The following is a 22070-nucleotide window of genomic DNA, read 5'->3' as shown; positions in this document are numbered from 1 at the left end:
GGGCTCCCCTCCGGCACTCACAGGATCCCACTCATCCCACACCTTATAAAACCTGTGAACTGGTTTAAACTGACCACAAACCAATACACAGGAGCCAAGCCCAAAACAACCATCTCAAAACAGCAGGGTCAGCCCCACAGGTCCCAGTATGGTTGTGTCCTGCCACGTCCAGCCGCCCACCTGGGCCAGGCACCAGGGCACCCACCTGCCTCCTGCAGGTGACCTGTGTGGACAAGGATGTTCATGGGGACCAGTGTGTTCCCAGTCCTGTTTGCACCCTGCAAGGGACTGGTGAGGGGTGGCAGGGCCAGCCCTGGATAGCTGGTGGCAGTATCGGTGCCTGTGCCTGTGCCCATGGCAGGAGGGGTGGCACAGCCACAGCCCTGACGCCGTCCTGGCCCTTGCTGTCAGCCCTACCACTGGCAGCCCCTCATTTCCCCACTCTGGATTTGCTCAACGGTGCCACATCCTTCCCCAGAGCACGTCCCCATATCCGCTTTCCCAGGAGGAGCTGCCATGAGCCGTGCCACCCCTCCTGCCATGGGCACAGCACGGTGTTTGGAAGGCTTCTGTGTGAGCTGCAGCAGGTGAGCAGATGGAGGGGGAAGGACGTAGGCACAGCTGCAGCACCCTGCCAGGGACAGGGACAGGGCAGGGCCTTCACAGCACTGCCAGCAGAGAACAGCGCCGGTGCTCGCTGTGCCCACCGCCACCTCCACCGCGCTTGGCCCCTCGCCCCCCCGCCAACAAACCGCGGGGCTGTGTGCACTGCAAACACGGCGGCGGGACCGCAAACACCAGCGGCTGCGGCACGGCCGGGCTGTGCTGGAGCCCGCTGGACCCGGCAGGATCCACCCCTGGAACAGCTGGAGCAGGGCCAGGCACCACCACGGCAGACTCACGTTTTGGGGAAGTGTGGGTGGGAGTGTGGGTTCCTGAGGTCCTGGTACCTGCCTCGCAGGAACTGAGGCCAAGGATCTGGCTCAGGGTGTCCAGGCTGTTTGCTCTGCCATACCAGTGGGTACCACTGTGTGTGGAGGGGTGCCCTTAGCTGGGGTAGGGACCACGGGAAGGCCCCTGGCAGAAGGACCCATCGATAAGGAGCGTTCACCTCCCCTTCCTGTGGGGGCTGCCTCAGCAGCATAAGATGGGGCATAACTGGCAGGAGGTGCAGGCAGGGAGGCTGTGAGGGGCTGCAGGAGATGGGCAGGGGTCATGGGAGGCTGTGGGAGGCAGAGGGGAAGAGGCAGCCGGAGGCAGAGGCAGGAAGCAGGGGCAGGCAGGATCAGCAGCCTGCACGTATCTCCCCCCCCCCACCCTTGCCCGCTGCCAACCCTCTGTGCCAACAGCCTCCCTGGCTGACGTGAGCTGGTACCTCCCTCTCCCGAGCTGCCAGGTCAGCTGGCAATGCTGCCCGCACACATTGCCTGTGCACACCCTGCCCGGCCTTGGGGACGTGGTGGGGGACTGGCAGGGGCAAAAAATTCCATCTCAACATGGGGACCTCCCCAGGAGCCAGTGTGCAGGACTGCCCAGGGACACGCTCCTTGCCCGTGCCACCACCTTGCTCCGCTGCCAAAGGCTTTGGGCTCCTGATGGCCAGAGGAGGCGGAAGGAAAAACAACCAGTAAACAATTGCAAAAGTCAAGTCTGAGCAAGAAGGAGGGCGTGAGCAGGATGGGGGGGGGGGGGGGGGGGAGGGTGCCAGATCCAGTGATATTCCTTGGAGACAGCAACAACAATGGCAGGAATATTTGCTCACGACTAGCTGAGCCCAAACCGGCCAGGGGCTGGGAGCTCGGGACCTCGAGGAACCAGCCAGGAGCCTCTGCTGGCCCAAAGGGGAGCTGGGGCAGGACCCTGCACTCGCCCACCGCTGGCGTCAGTGACATTTCTTGCGCTGTCACCTGTGCTGAGGATGGGGCCAAACACAGCACACGGTTGCCAGCATGGTGAAGGGGATGGGGAAGCTCTGGCAGTACCCAAACACAGCAGGCTGAGACAGGGACAAGGACGGTGGCTGGCTGGGGCGGTTATTGTGAGACGAGGCTGTCACCCAATCACATAGGGACCTCAATAGGGGCCCAAAGGGGGACTTGGGGACAGAAAGGGTCTCTGCTGCCATCTCAGACTGCCACCACCTCCCTGTCCCACCGCTGATGCAGTGGCACATGGGTGGCAGTCTGCCCCCTTTCTGAGGGTCATCCCATCCCCAGGGCCAGGAAGAGGTGCAGCCCTCACTCCTGAGGTCCTGCCTCTCACCTGATGCTCCTCTTGCGAGGTGCACCCACTCCCCCAGCACCCTCGGGCCACCTCGGGCACCTGCCAGCCGGTGCCTGGGGCCACGGGGACCATCGGGATCCCCCTCTTCTCACCCTGGCTGGGGCCACACTTTCCCCAGGCCGTCTCCTGCCCTCTGCACCCTGCAGAGACCCTTTTCTTCTCAGGCTCTCACCGCCCAGCGCATCCCGCAGCGGCACCGGGGCGGCGGTGGCTGTTGAGTCCCTGGCCCACCCTCTGAGCGCGGAGAACCCACCGGCCCCAGGTCACGGTCCCCGACCCTGGTCCCGGTCTCGGCCGGCGGGACGGCCCCGGGGCGGCGGGGAAACCCTCCCGGGGGCGGGGCGGTCGCTCAGCCCCTCCCCGCCCCGCCCCGCCGCCCGCAGCTTTCTACCCGCGGCGGGGCCGCCCTGCCGGAGAACGGGCACTGCCGCGGGACCGAGCGGAGCACGGCAGTGGCTGGACGTGTGTGCCCGCGGGTCATGGACGGGCGGGCGGTGCTGATCCAAGCGCTGCTGGCGGCAGGTACGGGCTGGCGTGGGGAGGGTCCCGGCTGCGGGTAACGCATCCCAGCGCCGTGCTCGACTGGAGGGTCCCGAACATGTGGGGGGAATGGTCTTGGGCAATGCGGGCATGGTCGGTCCCGGGCGCGGGCAACGCGGTCCTGCTCCTGGGTATGGGTGGACGGGAAGGTTGACCCCTGTCCCGCGTGGGGGGGTCCTGGGTAGGGCAGTGTCAGCCCCCGCTCCTGACCGCTCTCTCCGCAGTGTGCTCGGCGGCGGCGGCGGGCGGGCTGCGCCGGGACGAACTGCACAACGAGGTGCTGCACAAGGGCGGCGGCGGCGGGGTGCCGGTCCCGGCCACAGCCCCGCTGCTCGGCGGCAGCCCGGAGAAGGAGGGCGGCGGAGCGGCCTCGGGGAACGACTTCAGCGAGCTGCCGAGAGGTATGGACGGGATAAGGGGTCCCAGGGCGGGGCCGGGGTCGCGGGACGGGCTGGGCTGGGGGCAGCTGGAGCTGGAGAGGTCGCGAAGGCGCCGGGCTGAGCTCGCCTCAGTCCCGCGGGTGCCCCAGCAGCAGCTCCGGCTCCGCCTCGGAGGGACTTGCGGTGGTGGGTGGGAGCAGTCCCCAGGTACCGAGCCCCGGCGGCAGCAGACCCGAGTGGGACTCGCCCGTGGGGCACCAGCACGGAGCAGTGGAGCTCCTGCCAGGGGCTGTCCGTGTTTCTGAAGTCCCCGGCAGGGCGGGTTCCAGGGGGTCCCGGGCCTCAGCTGCTTGGCCGGCAGGAGGCAGAGCCCCTCGTGGCGGGGTTGCCGTGTCCGGGCAGCCGCGCTGCCCTCCCGGCGGTGGCCGTGGCGCGGGGACCGCCGTGAGTCACCGCCGCCCACGCGCGGCTGCTCCTCATTCCGCGGCAGGGCTCGTCAGCCGGCGGCCCCGCCACGGGGGCGGTGGGGGCACTGCCGCTCTCTGGGGCTCCCGAGCACCCACACCGGGCTCCTTGCCCCGGGCTGGCACCAGAGAGTGTCCCGGGGACTCTCATGGGGGTTGGACGGGGGCCCATCGCGGGCTGAGGGGGTGGTATGTACCTGTGCCTCGAACACGCGGCGTGCCGAGGGCAGTACCTGGCACCAGGAGCGTGCTCTGCCCCGCGCAGCTCGCCCTCCCATTTTCCCGTGTTTTTCTTTGCTTTCTGGCTGTGCCAGCAGACTGTGACAAAAAGCTGGCAAAACCGGGCTGAGCCACTCGCGCCGGGGGGACTCAGCCCTCGGGAAAAGCAGCAGCGTGTGTCGGCTGGCTATGGCTGGGAGATAACCCGCAGGGCAAGGGACGCAGGGGACGGAACAGCCTCTGCTGTCAGCCTCATCTGGGGGTTTCTTCAAGCCACAGAGTTTCCTGGAGTATCGGTTTTCTCCAGTGTGGAGCGTGCAGCGCAGTGTGGAGGATGTCGAAATAACTTTGCTAGGTGTGCAACCGGTGTGTGCCGGCATGAGAGGCGCTGGTTATGTCAGGAAATGGCTGGGAAGGAACTGGGCAGGTTACAGCTTGCCAGGTTGGACTCTGCTGCACTCTCCTCCCCGAGCAGCCCAGGGCTTAGTTCACTGGAGCTCCTGAGTGCCGTAGCTCGGGGGGGCTAAAAAATCCCCCTTGGAGCAGTGAGTGCTCTCCAACTCCTCAGCACCTAGTGAGATCAAGCTGGGGACTGATTTTTTTGGCATCTGCTCATCTTAAAAACCATTCCAGTACCGTTGCTGGTGTTGGGCTGTGTCTGAGTGAGGAGCTTGGTGCTCCAGCTTCCACCAACCCAGCAGGGGATTGGCCTGGCACCAAAAGCCGCTGGTTATTGCACCACAATTAAAACATACCGTTGTAATTCACGGGAACGATGCCCTCACCATCTCCTTGGCTCTGCAAAACCAAAACTTAAGGCAGGCTTGCTCTTTTAATCCTGCCCTGGGGTGAGCAAGGCATCCTTGTGCCCACGGGAAGGAGAGTCCATCAGAGTCATGAATAGGGTCTTAGAAAAGCCTGCGCTTGTCAGGGAAATAAAGGCCAGATAAAGGGGCAATTAGCAATGTTCTGTATTCAGTGGAAACTGGTGCATATAATAGCAGCATTTGAGATGTATAAAGCTCTGTTCCCCCTGCCCGACTCCTTTCTTTCCTTGAGAATTGTTCTTATGAATCGGAAAGGCCATGATATTTGTGAGGAGCTGAAAAAAATGCCCCCCCACCCCAGGCTCGGGGGCAGCTCCCAGCACAAAGGGCTGTGGGAGCCACGGCTGAGCAGTTGTGGCAGCCCTGGGATGTGGCTCTGTCTTCCCTTTGGTTGGCATGTGGAGCTGATCTGACTGCTGTTCTCTCCTTCCCAAATTGTTTTCCAGTTGCCTTCCTGTCAAAGCCTCAAGGCCTCGTTACTCCCAAGAAGAAAGGGAACGGCAATAAAAGAAGAAAAGGCAAAGGCCTGGGGAAGAAGAGAGACCCGTGCCTGCGGAAGTACAAGGATTTCTGTATTCACGGCGAGTGCAAGTACATCCGAGAGCTGGGAGCTCCCTCTTGCATGTGAGTTGCTGGCGTGTGCCTGTGCGGGGGGGAGCCTTAGTCACGGTTCCTTCAATTCTCCAGGCTGGGCAGAGGAAAAGCAGAGATATTTTTAGTGCTTGTTCCCTCTCCGAGCAGGGACAACTCTGACTTGGCCTCTTCCTTGTACTTCTTGAGAAATGTCCACCCTTCCCCCAAAACCTGTTACGGCCTTGGAGCCAGCATTCCCTGCCAGCACGATGAGCTCTGGCCGAGCTGCTGTGCTGGGGGCTGCAGAATGGTGTGTAGGGCTGGGGTCTGGCAGCTGAGGGCTTCTGCAGGTCTGATGTGGCAAAGCTCATCCTGTATATACCCCACTCTGAGATCTCGGGGCTCCTGCATCTGTCAGGGTGCATCAGTGCAGGTGGGAGGAGCATCTCTGCCATGCTACCAGCAAAGCAGAGGGGAGGCAGCACCTTTGGGGACAGGCTACCAAAGCCATGCCTGAGCTGTCCTTTTGGCCTGATGAAAGACAGGGCTGTGTACCCCTCCTTGCCCACCCCTCAGGATGCAGAGCAAGCAGGGACTAGATGAGGCAAGTGGAGGAGAAAGTGTTTGCCTGCTGCTGGGGCACCTGGATGCAGCACTGCTACTGCGGGAAATACCCCGGGGTGCATATTTGATCCCCGCTGACGTGGGCAGGACTTGAGCTGGCAGATATGTAAGAGGCTTTGTTCTTCACTATCAATCCTCTAAGCCACCCAGCCTTGAGCCTAGGGAAGATAATAGCTCCCTGGCTTATGGTGCCCACAGGATCTGCAGTCCGCAGGGATCAAGCTCCACAGAGCTCCTCTAACCGCCTAGTTTCTCCCTGTGGAAGCTGTCATGAAGTTGGGCCCTTGCATGGGGGACTCAGGACTGCCAGTGAGGGGAGATCTTTGCAGGCTCGGTTTGGGTTAGTGACCCAGCACAATGTGGGTTGCAACACCCTTGCTTAGGACTGGGACAGCCAGGTGTCCCCTGAGCAGATCCCTGGGGCTGGGAGTGAACCTGGGACACAGGCAAGCAGCAGGGTTTTGGGAGCTGCCTTTTAGTAACAGTGGCCAGCTTCCCCAGTCTCCGCTGATAAAGAAGCCTCATGGTCACTGATGTCACTCGGTTGTGGCTGCTCTTGGTGGCTGGCTGTGCCTCTGTCACAGGGTCTCCTGGAGTGTTGCTTCCTGGGGCACAGGGTGGAATGAGGATGCTGTTGGAGTGGGTCCTGCACCTTTGCCATGTGCCCAGCCTTGCTGCTGTGTCTGGGAGGTGATGCTGGCATGTGGCATTGTGAGCCCAGGAGGAGGGTTGGGCTGAGTGTGGCTTGGAGATCAGCCTGAGGGTCAGTGGTGCTGGATATAGAGGGATATATATATCTGGTTGCATCAGTGTGATGTGGCTCAGGGAGGGCTGGAAGCCTCTCAGCCTGTGTGGAGCGTTATTTCTGTTACATGAGCAACCTCCCAAGTCTCCAGGGATGGGACACCTCTCAGCTGGCAGGGTGTGCAGGGACATCCTGCTCCATGGGAAATGCTGGGCCAGCTGCCTCACTGCTCTCTTGCCACTTCCAGAGGTGGTCTGGCCAACCTGTGTCTGCCTGGGGTGGCTGGGAAGAGCACCGACCTCAGTGCCTTCTACTGGGGGAGAGCTCAACCTTTCTGGGAGTCTTCACTTGGTGCAGGAGAAGCTTAATTTACCAGTACAATAGAGATGATGGTGACACCAGACCTCCCAGCATGGGGACCAAGGGGAGCAAGCAGTCTGCTGGCTGAGGCTGAGCACACAGGCATCGCCTTCCAATGGGGTGTGGGGGACACGAAGACCTCCTGTCCTTGCTCATCACTGACCTTTATGACTTTTCTTCTTGCCCAGATGCCAGCCAGGGTATCATGGAGAGCGCTGCCACGGCCTCTTGCTGCCAGTGGAGCACCCACCCAGTGCGTACGACCACACCACAGCCCTGGCTGTCGTTGCTGTTGTCCTGTCCTCCCTGTGTCTTGTCATCATCGCAGCCCTGCTGATGCTCAGGTGAGTGGGATGGGACTGAGCTCTCAGATCTGTGTCCCGGGGAACACCATGTGCAAGAGGAGAGGGTGGCAGGGACTTCTCCATGCCCTGAGCATCCCTTTGCTTGGCCTCACAGGTGTCACAAGAGGGGTGGCTACGATGTAGAAAACGAAGAGAAAATCAAGCTGGGCATCACTGTGAATCACTGAGGATGCCAGGTGCTGGCGAGGTGAGCCCCTGGCTGGGCACGGGGCAGCAGTGGGGCTGGTGGACATCCGAGGGCTCTGCTGTTCTTGCTGGCTGGGACTGCTGTGTGGATCCTGTGCCAGAGCTAGGCAGGAGCTGAAGGCAGCTTGAGCCTGGAGAAGCAGCTGGCTGGATTTGGCCGGAGAGCCTGGGCTGCACTGTGGAGCTCCAGCCCTCTTTTCTCCCCTTCCTGCTGAAATCCCTGTCCCTCTGACACCGCTATCACTCCTACCTCCTTCTTTCTAACCCCAAGTCCCTGCTCTGTGCTGGTGTTCCATGCTTTGGGCATGTTTGATAGTAGGGAAGCTGCGTCTGTTTTGTTTAGGTTTTTTTCCCACTTGTTTTGCTCCCTCTCTGACCCTCTGAGTCACTTCCCCTCCTTAGATATTGCCTCTATTTATATATATGTGTAAAAAGCCCCTTTCCTTGTCATTCCCACTCTGCTTATTACTTGCACCAGAGCAGTGCCTATCAGCTTGGCACAGGGGAATCTTGCTGCCAGCCCATGCCATATTCCTCTGGCTGGGTAGGGGTGTGTGCTCTGTCCTAGGGGTGGCTGCGGGGCTGGGTGCTGAAAAGATATCAGACTTCCTCTGGTCTGATCTAAATCCTGACGTTAGATGTGGTCCAGCATATTACAGTTACTTCTCTTCTTCAAAAAAAAAAAGTCATTGTTCTTTGTGAAGATGAAGTAATGTCTTTGGAGAATTTCTGTCATGTTCGTCATAGTGCTGGGGGTGGGAATTTTAGCTGTTCATAGGAGCTGAATTTTTGGGAAGGAAACTTGGCACAACACTTTCTTCACTGTCCCCTTTACCCTGGGCACTACGGGGGTGGATGTGTCCGGGGGAAAAAGTGCTGTGGTCCCTGGAAGGGAAGCATGGTGGGGTATTTTGGCTCCCATCCTCCCGGGTCCAGCCCCGAGAGGCGGTGAGTGGCCGCTGGGGCTTGGGTGGGCACGAGGTTCTCCCGCCGGGCTGGGTGAGACGGCACCTCTGTCCCACCGTGCAGGGATTGCTCTGTGGCAGAAGAGCAGCCCAGGATCGTGGTGTGACTCTCCCGCCTCTCTCTTGCAGGGGTCGGCACTAATGCACTTCTACCTCCTGGAAGAGGCGAGACCGCGGCGCCAGCGGCACGGGGCTGCGGCACGCTGGGGGCTCGCCGGAGCACCAGGACGGCACCCGCGGAGGGGCCGGTCGGGCAGCGGCGGCAGCGCGGGAGCTCCGTGGGCATCTCCGGCACGGAGCGGGCTCGGGAGCGGTGCTGACCGGGGGCACAGGGCCTCTCCGGCGGCTCTCCGTCCACTGCAGTGTGTGCCGAGGAACAAGCTGTGAAAGGGAGGAGACCGGGCTCGGGGCTTCCTTCGCCGCAGGAGGGGGGGAGGGTAACAGCTATTTAACAAGATATTTTTCATTTTAAATTATATATTTATTTTAGATAAACTGTACATAGTATTTATATTTATTGTAGGTCTGACCCTGCATCCTTCATGTAGGTCAAGATGACAGGGTCAGACCTCCCTTATTTTTTAAGTGCAATGCAATATTCTAATAAATAACACTTTGTAACAAACACTTGGGTTGTTAATTTAATCATGGAGGTGGAAAGGAGTCGGAACTCTGAAGGCTGCATTCAGCACCAATTCCATGCTGGTGGGGTACTGCCGTCAGCAGCAGAGACCCTGAGTGTGCGGTCAGGGCTGCTGGATCAGCTTGTGCCATCCTTGGGGAGCAGTGTGGTGTAAGGGGTTGGGGGCAGGATCCATCCCGGCTTGGCCCCATGGGGATTGTTTTGGAGATTTTCTTCATCTTTGCCAGCCGATGCTTGGGAGGGGTGTCATGTTTGTGGGTCTGCTCACCAAGCAAAGCTGCTTCTGGTATGAATAAAGCCACTCTGGCCACTGATCCATTCAAATGGGAATGGTCCCTGGTTTTAAGCCAGCATTTGCAATTTAGACACTGGAACATATGGCCCAGAGAAGCTGTGGCTGCCCCATGCCTGGAGGTGTTCAAGGGCAGACTGAATCTGGCTTTGAGCAACCTGGTCTCCTGGAAGGTGGACTGGATTGTCTTAAAGGTCCCTTCCACCCAAATAATCTTACGATGGTTCTATGATTTGGCAAAAAAAAATTTCCAGAGGTAGACTCCCACCTTTCTTGAAAGGAATCCCAGCTGTTCTTGGGGTGATTGCAGGTTCCTGGAGCTGAGGTAATTCCAGCAAGTATCACTTCATACAGTGGGTCAGGAATGATTCCTTTTTTGCAGTAGAAATAACCTCTTAATCAGTTCCTTCCTCTCCCCTGGGGGAAGTGAGTTCGGGGGAGTTGCTGGCTCTGGCAGAGAGCCTTGAGGCAGAGAGAAACCTGCTCTCCCCTGCCCTCAGCATCTGTAAACTCCAGTTAGCAAAGGGGAGAGCTGAAAAGCTGCTTTCCACACCAGCTTCTACACTGTGCACGAAAGCCAGGTAGTAAGGAATCTGCAGAGCTTTTTTGGCCTAATTTGCCCAAACTTGAGCTCTGATAAAGTATGAAATAAACTCCTCTGTCAGTGAGCATAAAGCTTGCATAGGAGGCAAGTGTGGGGGGTCATCATGGTTGTGCAGCTGGCGAGCTTTGTGGTGGCAAAGCCTGGGCTATGGGAAGGGGGAACACAGCAATACCTGAGCTTTCCAGTGCTTCCTGTGATGGGGCTGATGGACACAGCTGCGGCCAAGGGGAGAGGGGGTGACAGAGTTATGGTCTGGCCAGCAGGTCGAAGGTGATTCTTCCCCTCTAACATGTTCAGTTCTGGTGTCTCCAACGTAAGAAAGACATGGAACTGTTGGAGCAAGTTCAGAGGAAGCCACAAAGTTAGTAAGAGGAGTGGAGAATCTTCTCTATGAAGACAGATGGAGAGCTGGGGCTGTTCTGATGGAGAAGAAAAGGTTGAGTGGAGAACTCATTGAAACCTTTCAGTGTCTGAAGGGGCCTCCAAGGAAGCCAGAGAAGGACTCTTCATCAGGAACTGTAGTGACAGGACGAGGAGTAATAGGCACAGATTGAAAGAAGGAAAATTTGGTTTAGATATATGGAAGAAATTCTTTATTGTGAAGGTGGTGAGGGACGAGAACAGGTTGGAGAAGTTGTAGCTGCCCCATCCCTGGGAATGTCCAAGGCCAGGGTGGATGGGGCTTGGAGCAACCAGGGATAGTGGAAGGTGTCCCTGCCCATGGCAAGGGGCAGGTGGGATGAGATGATCTTTAAGGTCCTTTCCAGATCCATAACATTCTGTAATTCCCAGCTAAGGCACGGATGGTTCTCCCTCTCCGGGGTCTCCGGGCCTTCTCCCAACCCCGCGCGGCGCCGTCAGCCCGGGGACACCCAGGCGGGGCCGGCCCGACGGGGGTGGTCACGGCCCCACAACCCCACCGGCTGTAGCCGGCCCTGCGAGGGCACCGCAGGGCGCGGCCTGCCGTGAGGAGCCCCCAGGGCCGGTCGGTGCCGGTCCCACGGGAGCCCTCAGGGCCGGTCGGTGCCGGGGCCGGTCCCACGGGAGCCCTCAGGGCCGGTCGGTGCCGGGGCCGTTCCCCACTCCGGTCGGTGCCGGGGCCGGTCCCACCGGAGCCCCCACGCCGGTCGGTGCCGGGGCCGGTCCCACGGGAGCCCTCAGGGCCGGTCGGTGCCGGGGCCGTTCCCCACTCCGGTCGGTGCCGGTCCCACCGGAGCCGCCACTCCGGTCGGTGCCCGGACCGACCCGCGGCCCCCGCGCGTCCCGCCCGCGGGTGGGGCCCTCCCTGCTCCGCCCCGCCCCCCGCGCATGCGCCCTGCGCCGACAAGATGGCGGCGCCCGTGGACCTGGAGCTCAAGAAGGTACGAGACCCCCGCCCGTGTGTTTCTCTTCCATGTGTGCTCTCTCCTTGTGTCCCACCCTTCCACTGTATGTCCTGCCCCCTCCGTGTATCCCCACCTGTGTTCCCTTCCGTGTCCCGGCGTTGCCGGCCGGTCCCCTCGTGCCCGCAGCCCTGGGCCGGTTGTGCCCCCGCCGCCCCTCACCCCGGCGTTCTTCCCCGGCCAGGCCTTCACGGAGCTGCAGGCCAAGGTGATGGACACGCAGCAGAAGGTGAAACTGGCCGACCTGCAGATCGAGCAGCTCACCAAGACCAAGAAGCACGCGCACCTCACCGACACGGAGGTGATGATGCTGGTGGACGAGACCCGCATGTACGAGGGCGTGGGACGGATGTGAGTATCGGCCGGAGCGGGGGACACCCCAGCTCTGTGCGCCGGGAGAGGGGCCCCTCGATTCAGGAAGGACAGTGAGGGGCTGGAGCATGTCCAGAGAAGGATAACGGAGCTGGGGAACGGGTCTGGAGCACAAAGACTGGCTGAAGGGGCTGTGGGCGCTCAGCCTGGAGAAAAGGAGGCTCGAGGGGGACCTTCTGCAACTCCCTGACTGGACAATGGAGCGAAGTGGTTGTCAGGCTCTTCTCCCAGGTAACAAGTGATGAGAGGACATAGTCATAAACTGCATCAGGGGAGGTTTAGGTTGGACATTAGGAAGAATTTCTTCACAGAAAGGGTGATTAAAGATTGGAAGGGGCTGCCCAGGGAGGTAGTGGAGTCACCATCCCTGGAGGTGTTTAAGGAAAGAGTAGTTGACAAGGTGCTGTTCGGTCATAGGTTGCACTCAGTGACCTCAGAGGTGTTTTACAACCTGATTGATTCTGTGATTCTGAGACCCCCAGCCTGAGTCTCTGTGAAGCCTCCAGTCTGCTGCCCTGGGCAGGAGGCTCTCCCCTTCACAAAGAGCACACCAGCTTTTTCTCAGCAAATTCATTTGTTTCTTTTTTCTCATTGTCTTTCATTTTTAATTTCAGCAATCTGCCTGTGAATGCAGTGAGGCTTACTGGGTTTCAGCTCTTGGTGTTAGGCACTGGCTGCCTCGAAGAAGGGCTGTTACAAATTATATTGGCTTTGTGTGGTTTTGCTTGCTGGCTCAGCTCCTGGCCTCACTGCTCTCCTCTGGCACCTCTGGGGAGTTTGTAATTCCAGCTAGCAGAGCAGTGGCATTTGTGAGAAGGTCCTCACAGATCTGCCCAGCATCAGTCAGTTCCAATGTAGTTTATGTTCAACTCCTTGAAAACCCCCTGTGCATAGTTCCCGTGCTCAGGGCTTTACTGGCACAGATGTTCTACAGAAATGTCCTTTGCAGTGTCGTTCCAGGGAATGGATCTAATGTCATTGTTTGGATTTTTTTCAAACCCTTGGAAGCGAGCATAAAGCTTGTATGGGTAGTCCCAGTGCACTCTTAAAGGTGTGCTTATGTGTGTTGGATGGCTGTCAAAAGAAACACCTTAAACCAGAGCTGAGGTGTTCTGATGGATTTCTGGAATGCACTTTGGTGGGATTTCAGCAGCCTCTGATAGAAGACCATATAAAGTGATCTTTGAGTAGAATGGTTTCAGCATATAAAGAGGTTTCAAATCTGAAACACGTGTTTGCTTGACAAATATCACATTAGATTTCTGTGTTTCTGGTTTGAGAAATAGGATTTTGTCTCATGTGAGTTGGGTAACAGTGATGACTGCTCAACTCGGGATGTGGTTTGTGAAATACTGGATCTGCTCTGACTGCTGCCAAAAGGGGTGATAGTATCGACCTCTTCCCCACCCTTTTACCCCACCTTCTTCGTGTCAAAGTGGGTGATCACAGGACTGAGCAGTGAGCCAGGTCAGACTGCAAGTGCCCTGATCCATGAGCCCACGCAATTTCCAGACTGAGTTGTAGGAAGATGGCAGGACTGGGAAGCCAGGAATGGGGTGTACTTTGCCTTTTCCTGAGAGTTTTCAGGGGAGTTGTACCCAGGCTAATGGAGCTGTTCAGAGTGGCAGAGTTCCCTTCTTGGTTCCCACTAAATAAACTTTTCCAAGTAGGTGCCTTAAATGCTGAATTTGGTGGGGATGCTGGTGACTGGTACCTCAAAAGGAGACAGATTCTGGTTTCTTGCAAGAGGCGACTGATTGACCTGGGCAGGCTGTAGGGGTAGCAAACACTCGTGTTTGGAGTAGTCATGAGATGTCTCAAAAGGCTTTTTTGTTCTGTTTGGGTTTGTCACAGAGCAGACAGATGAAGAGTAAAAGATAATTCTGGAGTCAACATGTTTTTCTAAAGCTTTTTTAAAACCCAAAAGTACAGAGTGCCTTTGTACTGGGGAAGTCCCTCGAGGTACTTAAGAAACGTGAGTGTGTCGGTCTTTATCAATAATCCTGCCTGTGAATCAGATGTGGGGAGCAGATGTTATTTTGTCATGGTTTGAAGTGCATTGTTCTGCTTTTCTGCTTCTGCCTCCTCCTTAGGAGTAAGACACATGCCTTCTTGGTGCCCTAAACAATTTACCCTTCCTGTGTGCAGGGGCTGCGGGAGCCCCAGTCTTCTGGAGTCCTCTCTTCCTTACCTTTCCATGACCAGACAGGTGTGAGGCCTGGCTGGCAGCTCTGGCTCCTCAGGGATGGCAGAGGCGCCAGCAGGAAAATATTTGCATTGTGATATTGTTTAAAAGCTGAACTCTTCATGGTCTTTGTTGTATTAGTCGCTATGTAAATACAGATTAAGAAAGTGCTCTTCTTCTGAATGCTACTCATTCATGCTTTTTTTTCCCTTCGTTTTCCCTGCCTGAGCTTGACAGGGTATTTCTGTGAGCTCTGCCTGTCCTGGCTGTGGGGCTGAAGCTGCCTTGCCAATTGGCACTGATGCTCTTGGTGTGATCTTGTGTCACTTTCTAGTGCAGAGAGCTTGAACCAAGTACACGAGGAACTTCCTGGTGCCCACTCCAGCCCCTAGCAGAGAATTTATAGCTGAAATTTGGGCTTTTAGCAAAGCAGGCCAAAGCAACCCTTCAGCAGAACTTAAAATCCAAGGGCAGTCTGGCATCTGGAGACCAAAGGAGGTGGTCACTATGGTTCTTCTGGACACAGAAGCCATGTTCTATGAAGTGGACTAGGAGATGTCCTTCATGGACATGTGAGTTCGGCCACCATAGGCATATTTGTGATGTCTTAATTTCATTTGCATAGTCCAGCATGCAAATAGTGGAGCTCTAAAGGGTTTCAGTTACCCAGGAAAGGTGGAGGTTTGTGTCACTGTTTACTCTGATTATCAGGGCTCTTCTGCTTGAATAACTAAATTCTTGAAATAAGTTTTATGCTTCTATTCCTGTGCTTAACTTTTTTATTTAAATTTCCTTTTTTTCTTCTCTAACCCATCTAAGCTGCCACTTGGAATCTGGCCTCTGATAGGGTTTCTGTGTTCTTCCTCCAGCTTGGGTGGTTTGGGCTGTATGCAGTGGGCTAGCACGTACCCTTCTGTAGGACAAGATACTCCAGGTCTTCGTGGAATTTGAAGGCTTGAGGAGCTGTGGTGACGTGCTGCATCCTGCCTGGCTGGGTACTTCCTTGTGCGCTACTTGGAAAGCAGTTTTGTGGTTTTTATTTTCTGAACAACTATGCTGAGTCTCCTTCCTTCCCAGAAGGCTTTCCCTCCACTGCTGATGAATGTGAAGGTTTTCATTTGTTGTTCCTTAACTTGTTTTTTTTTTGGTTGGTTTTTTTATTTTTTTTTTGGGAAATACTGCAGTTTGTGTAACGTGCTCAGGCCTTACTGGGCTCCACATGTGGGGCTCAATTTACTCTTGCTAAAGCTATTTTTGGTTTGACACAAGAAATGTCAGTGCCACATAGTATGAACTGATGAATTGCTGTGTACTGTACATATCCTTGAGGCTGGGATCTCATCTGGGTGGTGGCATCTTGCCAAATACATTTCAGTTCTGTTACTTCATACTCTTTTGAAAGGCCCGTTACGTAGCCTGAGACAACTACCACTGTGCTGGACTTCTGCTTAAGCTATTTGTGAACTGATATCATCGTGTTGCTTTGAGAACTATGTTGAAAGTTAAAGCTTCAGAATTCTGTCTGAATATTTCAGACCTTTCCCTTTACATTCTTCTAGCCCATAACCTGGGCAAGATCATTATTTACAGAAGAAAAATGTCTAGCACTTGGCGTGGGGCACAGTGAGGAGAGTGCTGCAGTTTTTCGTGCTGTGCCAAAATAGACAGTCAGTTTTGGTTTGATATTGCTTTATCATCAATTTACTTGTACAGCAAATGGGAGAACACTAAAAGAGAAAATATAAGTGAGAATCAAGCAAATACTGTAGCACAACTTTTGGCTCAAGATTTAATGCAAGTATATTATCACAGCTGTCCCTATAAAATGACTTTGTGCCATTACAGTATTTTATGGGACAGCTGTAATAATATGATTTTGAACTTTTAAATTTTTTTTTTAAGGAGTGGTTCAGATTTTTGGTGGCTGAACCATATGCAGGTGAAACCTGAGAGAGAATAAAATGTTCTTGATGATTCCTTGGATTTAAATGCATTCTTGCTTTTACTGTGGTTCTTGGTTTTGTTGGAAAATGAGGCATGGTCAGTCACGGTAAGCTCTTTCCTGAACCCCCAGAGGCAGCAGTCCCTGCTGCACATCACTCAGTACAGCTGCAGGAGCTGCATTTTCACCGTTTGTGTGTGTGAAGTGTTCGATTCTGCCAGCACAGAACACGGCAGCTGCCCTGTGCTTCCCGCTCACATGTCAAAAATTTCACAAAGAGCTGAAAGACACCCAAGGCTTAACCTTGATGGTTCTGTTACTAACTATAGGCTGGTGTGTGAAATCCGAGCGGCCTCTCCATGGCCCATCTCCGTGGGGATGGCTTGGTGAGGGCTGGGTGCTGGAGCCTGGCTGCCGAGGAGCTGACAGGTGCCACATGAGTCCCAGGGACCAGCGTGTTGCTTGCAGCCTCTGGTCAATATGTGGTTTAGAGACTTGAAGTTCCTCCATGTAGCTATTGGAAAAGGGAGGACTTATTTCCTACAGTGTGTCTGGTGTGTGGAGAAGTTCAGTCAGGCACTAAGCTGTGAAGAAAACAAAATTTGGGTCCAGCTGCTTGACCACTGCTTCTGCTGCACATTGAACGAGCTGTTGGGAGCTGGTGCATGAGGAACCAAAGGCTGTGTGGGCAGAAGCCAAAAGGTTTTCCATCACACAGTTGGTTTTTATTGCAGGTTTTTCCTGATTTTGAGCTACTCACTTTTGTTGCAGCCTGAGCAATGATCTTCACAGTGTTGTTAGGTGTGAGTGGGGCTGTCAAAGTTTGCAAGATCTTTTTAGAGAGCTGTCATGGAATGCAAAAATGAGAATGATGCACGCAGGGGTGATGCAATAGTCGTCTGTGCTGCTGCCTGTGACTTGGTCTGTGAGGTAAGGGGCAGCAGTTGGTTGTCATCCCCTTCCTGGTTAATTAGGAGTGTGAGAGGAGCAGAGCTGATCCATGGACTTTGTGGTTACTGCTGGCAGTAGTGGGATACTGGGAATCTGGACTTCTGGATTTGGTTCCAGCTCAGAAAGGGAGCTTGTTCTCTTGGGCACAGGCTCCTTTTCCAACTTGACTTGATTTCCAAACACATTCCTTCCCTGCTGCCCTGCCCCCGCTTAGTTCTTGATCTTATTCCTGCTGCCCAGGGCTCATTTGTAATCTCCTGGATATCTTGGTCCAGTTATAGCTCTTCTGCCCTGCTGCTCTACATAATTTCTCCATGCAATACTGAAACGTCAGAGAAGAAAAGATTTCCATGGCTTGTGTGCAAGATGTCTATCTGCCCCATTCTAGGAAACAGCTGCATTCCTTTAAAGAATCAGCTTTAGACAAGAGAACTTGGATGTGTCTGAAAGTCAGTATTTGTGAAATGCATAAGCAGCAGAAACAAGGGTCTTACAATAAAAATAATAGCTAATTTAAAATAAAAATAGGTCTTTTACTTACCCCCAGTGGAAGTAAACCTGTTGGTTATAGTCCCCCACCTACTGTGTGGGTGTTCTGATAGAAGATTAGCAATACAGCTTTTCCTCTTACTTGTCTCCCTTGCCTGGGGACATTTAACTCTTTAGGAACATTTTGCTATTGGGACTAGGACTATGACATTCACACGAGTCTGTTCCATTCTCTTCTTTATCCCTAACTTTTTCCCTACCTGTTACCTAGACAACACAGAGGAAGGAGCTACCTGAGTAAACTTACCGGAGATGAAATCTAAACTGAGAAGAGTAAGGGTCAGAAGGGAGACTGAGTGCTCCTGCAGGCTGCCTTTGTTGCTAGAAGAGGGAGTTCGATGTGCTGTGAGCCACAGGCAATGTGCTGTCATGGAAATGCCAGAGCCTTCAGGAAGCCTGCACTCTCAGGGCAGCACTTGCAGGTTGGGCTCCTGTGGATTGAGGGCTGTAGTAAGACACCTTGGCTTTGTCCCTGCCTCTAGAGAGGGGGAAGCTGAGCTCTCTTGCAGATACAGCCCATCTCTGGCTCAGAGTTCTCTTTGGATATATGCTAGACAAGTATTAAATGTTCTGAGGAGCTTACACAGCTCCTGCTTTTGTGACTTGCTGTGCCAAATGACTTTGCAAAACCATTATGGAACACGACTGACTGATTTCTGACGTTCTCCAAGCACTTAAAATGTCACTCTGGTATTCTGAAACAGCAAGGAACTTCCATTTATTTTAATATTTAGTCGATTTAAAGTACTGTATTTTGAATCTTTTTCCCCACTTCCTGAAGGAAGTTTTGGAATCAAGGGTGAGAGTCCCTGGAGAAGCACTGAATGCTAGAGCACTTCTTTCAGAATACAGGGCTGTTTCTCTGGTTTAGCACAGAGGATGTGGCTTTCCTGCAGAAGAGAAGAATGGCCAGATCACTGGCCCAAAGAAGTACTGGGAGAGTCCTTGTTGTATTCCTGTCTTGCTTGGAGATGCCCTTCCAGGTGTGGAGTCAGTGGATATGCAGCCAGCAGGGCAGGGTGTGACAAGGTATTCAGGGCCCACAGCGGTCAGATGGAGGTGCCCAGTCAGTCTCTGAGCTGGGATGTGAATGTCAGCACAAGATACAAATTTTATGTGGAGCAGCCTTAAAACAAATGAGAAATCTAAGTCTGAACATCATGGCCTTGTCACCTGTTCAAAGCCTGAAAGAAGGAGAGGCTCGTTCATGATCCCTGCATTAAAACACTGAATTAAATATGAGAAAACCAATCCCATGGCATGAGAACTCCATTTTACACAAGTTTAATTTGGAGATGCAAGAACCAAAGTGCTGCATCAAATCTTAAACCAAATGCAAGACAACATCTGTCTTGAATTCTTACTTTGTTTCCTCCAAAACTATTTGCTGGATTAACAGAATGTTTCAGCCAATTTAGGGAAAAAAAAATCAGGCTTTCTGAGAAGAAACAATTTTCAAAAACAACATCCAGCCTTTTTTGGTCCACAGATGCTGATTCTAAAAGGTTTGTTCTTGCTGATTAGGACACAGCAGTGTGGTTGTTTTAGTGCTAGCTAATTTAACCCCAGAGTCCAGAAATATCTGTCTATTAGTGTTATGCTTGAATTCTTTCGGCTGTGTAATCTTTTCGTCCACTGCTGTGATGTTTTCTGTAGTGCTTTGATGCTTTGTTGTAGCAGGATTTGGGATGTGCAGAAGCCAAGACTGGTGTTTATCCACAAGCTGAGTCTTCCTCCTCACTTTGCATTTCAAAGGTTTCCTCCTGGGAAAGGCAAAAAGCTTTTTCCTTTTTTTCTTTTCGCCTCTTGCAACTGTGGATGGATTTGCTTCTCAAAAAAGATGGATCCTGATTTTTTTAGTTTTCCAGTGCAGGTTCTTAGGGAAGGTCTGCTGTTGAGAAGGGCATAAGTTTGCCTGTCAGAGTATAGCAGTATCTTCATGTCACTTCATTTGCTACTGCAAAGTTCACCTTTCTGATCACAGAATATTTATCAATAAGAAAAAAATTAAAATAGAAATGTCTTTAGGATTGATTTACCAGGGTGCTTACACCAGTGTTTGCCTGTTTATGTTTTCCTTGGTGCATATTCATGTGGTGGTATAGTTTTAGTTCTTTTTTTTTGGTTAAGCATTCTTTCATGGGAATTTGTGGGGAATTCTTAAAAATAGAGCAGATTTTAGAAATGGATCTTGACTTCCTATTATTGGAAAAATTGCTTCTGTTTTCTGCTTCTTGCAATTTTCAAATCTGGTACAGCCCAGACTGCAAAAAATCTATTTGAGGTGCATGTGTTGGTTGGCATGTTGTAGTCATCTGAGTTCCCTTGGCTTAAAAAAGCCCCAGCTCATCATTGCTGCATACTAACAAATTATACGAAAACAAAATTAGAAGACAAAACCACTAAATCAGGAATATAGGGAGGAAGAACTATTCGTGGAGATTTCAATTGCACGAACTGCAGTTGTTCTTGCGGTGTTTTCCCACATGGATTTAATCTCAAATGTTATGAATTCCTGCATGATAGAGAGGAGGCATTTGCTTGCTTTTTTTTTTTTTTTAAATTCCATTTATGTCGATTGAGCCTTCAAAAAGAATTTATGATGCTCATTAAAAGCAGACCACAGTACTATTTTATTATTTTGGGTCGTGCTATATTTAATACACACTTAGAGGTATATTCCTGATTTCTTTTTTTAAAGAACCAAACACGAACAATGGTATAAATCTACCATCTAGTTAAGTGTCTGGCAATGCAGAAACTGCTGTTTGCAATCTGTGTTACTATCTTGGCTTGAGGTAATGTAATATGCTGTAGCTGTTGAGAGATGCCCCCCGAAAAAGTGAAAGCTCAATGTAAACACGGCCTGAAGTGCAGCCCAGGCCCCTCTGCAGGGCTGGACGCGTTGGGCCAGCCCGTGCCAAGGTCTGAGGAAGCAAACGGCGTGGAATTCTTTGTTCAATTCCTTTAGCTCCTTAGAGTAAATAGGTTTATGGCTTACAAACGTTCATCTGAGTAAAAGTTACCCTTGTTGAGGCCTACGTAAGACAGGGTTTGGCCGGAGTCCAGCGCCGCTAATCCCAGTCTCTGCGTGCTCCGGTGTGCCAGGCTGGCTTTGCACAGGTTGCGCTGCCCTCTGGGGATGTCTCCTGCCCAACCAGCTCCTGGTGCTCATCCACCCCTCCGAGGGTAGCAGTAAAATGACATGTGAACTATGAACTGCTGCTCCTTGGAATGTATTCATGTATAATCCTCCCAACATAAGCTGCGGGATTTGTTTTGCTTTAAGGTATGCGGGGGGGAATAGTTAGGGTCAGCTATATCGAGGTGACCCGGTGAGATGACTGACCACTAAAATAAATGCAAACATAGGAAAAGTTTCAACTCATCTGTTCAAACTCCATCTGTTCTGAACCAGCTCTAGTTAAGGCATATGATCTGTTGATTGGAAATTCAAAATCAGGCTGAAAAAATGTGAAACCCTTAGACATGAAGGGTGGCAGCACAAGCTATAATTAGTGATGATTTTTCTTTTTTTTTTTAATATTGTTTCCTTGTCTTGTTTGGAACTGGGTAATTCATCTAGGGTGACTAAAACTGGAATTTGGAGGGGTATAAGCTGTGCTTGGTGTGAGATGCATAGAGAATCATTTACAGAAGCACCAGCAAATCCTGGGAGAGTAGATTGGGACTACTGGGTGCTGGCAATTCTGCACAGCTGGCTCTGGTTCAATCAAGCTAGATTGCTTGGGATCAGCTCCTTGGAAGCCTTTCTTCCATTGGCTTTGAACAGTACTTAAAATGCAGTAATCTCCTACTGAGTCTGCTCAAAGCTTGAGCAGCAGTGCAAGTTCAGAATTAAAAAGCATCTTTAAATAGATAAGGGCATGACTGGTTTTAGCCAAACTTTTCTCACGGAGTGGTCTAATGCAAGCACTTGGTTTCAAGGAGCAGGACATTCCGTGTAAACACTGCTGTGATATACCACAGCATGTTAGGTTGTTTAGAAATACAGTAAACATGTTAAAATAATATTACGGCTTTGGGCAAAGTTGGTTGTTTTCTTTTCGGTTTTTGTAGAGAGTTTCCCAAATGGAATGAGAACCATGTAGCTGAAGTTACAGCAACTCTTTGTGTGAGCTGGGAGCCAGGTGAATGGACTTACAAATCTGTCATTCATCATTATTCTGGCAAAATAACACTGGACATATGTACCTGTAAAATTGTCTCTCTCTGGAATTAGGCAGAGAGCTGTATACCCATCTTGGCAGGGGAAAAGCTGAGGCTTCCCCTGCTACCCTGTGCCAATTCTTGCAGAGCCAAGTAGGAAGAGCTTCTTTGCGGGGTGGCTATGAGAGGGTCCTGTGGCCTGTTGTGGGGCTCCTTCCCTCCTGGTTTTAATGCTTGAACACAAGCAGCCTCTTGCACAGGCAAGCTGGGCATAAGAAACACTGGGACTGTGTTTCCTAACTCCAAGGGCAGAAGAGAGGCTGCTCATGCCCAGGACAGCTGCCTGCCGTGGAAAGCTCGAGCTGTAAAGGCTGAAGTTTGTTGCAGTTGCAAGTAATTGAAAGTAGAGATTCTTCATGGAAAACCTGAACTATGAGCATCACTGTGAC

At 53.0% G+C, this 22070-nt stretch overlaps 2 protein-coding genes across 2 annotated transcripts in view; both read left to right on the top strand.

Moving 5' to 3' along the window:
- The first annotated feature begins 2691 nt into the window (after window positions 1-2691).
- Window positions 2692-9158, top strand: HBEGF (heparin binding EGF like growth factor). Its single transcript, XM_032125280.1, has 6 exons — window positions 2692-2805; window positions 3048-3224; window positions 5160-5337; window positions 7204-7359; window positions 7475-7567; window positions 8661-9158. The coding sequence occupies exons 1-5, from the start codon at window positions 2763-2765 to the stop codon at window positions 7545-7547; spliced, it is 627 nt and encodes a 208-aa protein (XP_031981171.1). The 5' UTR covers window positions 2692-2762; the 3' UTR covers window positions 7548-7567; window positions 8661-9158.
- A 2192-nt stretch (window positions 9159-11350) lies between these two features.
- Window positions 11351-22070, top strand: part of PFDN1 (prefoldin subunit 1) — a 31606-nt gene continuing 20886 nt past the window's right edge. The window contains exons 1-2 of the mRNA XM_032125100.1: window positions 11351-11431; window positions 11637-11803. Of these exons, the coding sequence (XP_031980991.1) occupies window positions 11399-11431; window positions 11637-11803 (200 nt within the window). The 5' untranslated portion in view covers window positions 11351-11398. The remainder of the gene's footprint in view (window positions 11432-11636; window positions 11804-22070) is intronic.

The sequence above is a fragment of the Corvus moneduloides genome, chromosome 15 (genome assembly GCF_009650955.1).
Source record: "Corvus moneduloides isolate bCorMon1 chromosome 15, bCorMon1.pri, whole genome shotgun sequence".
Taxonomy (NCBI): Eukaryota; Metazoa; Chordata; class Aves; order Passeriformes; family Corvidae; genus Corvus; species Corvus moneduloides.
This window is presented reverse-complemented; position numbering and strand designations above follow the sequence as displayed.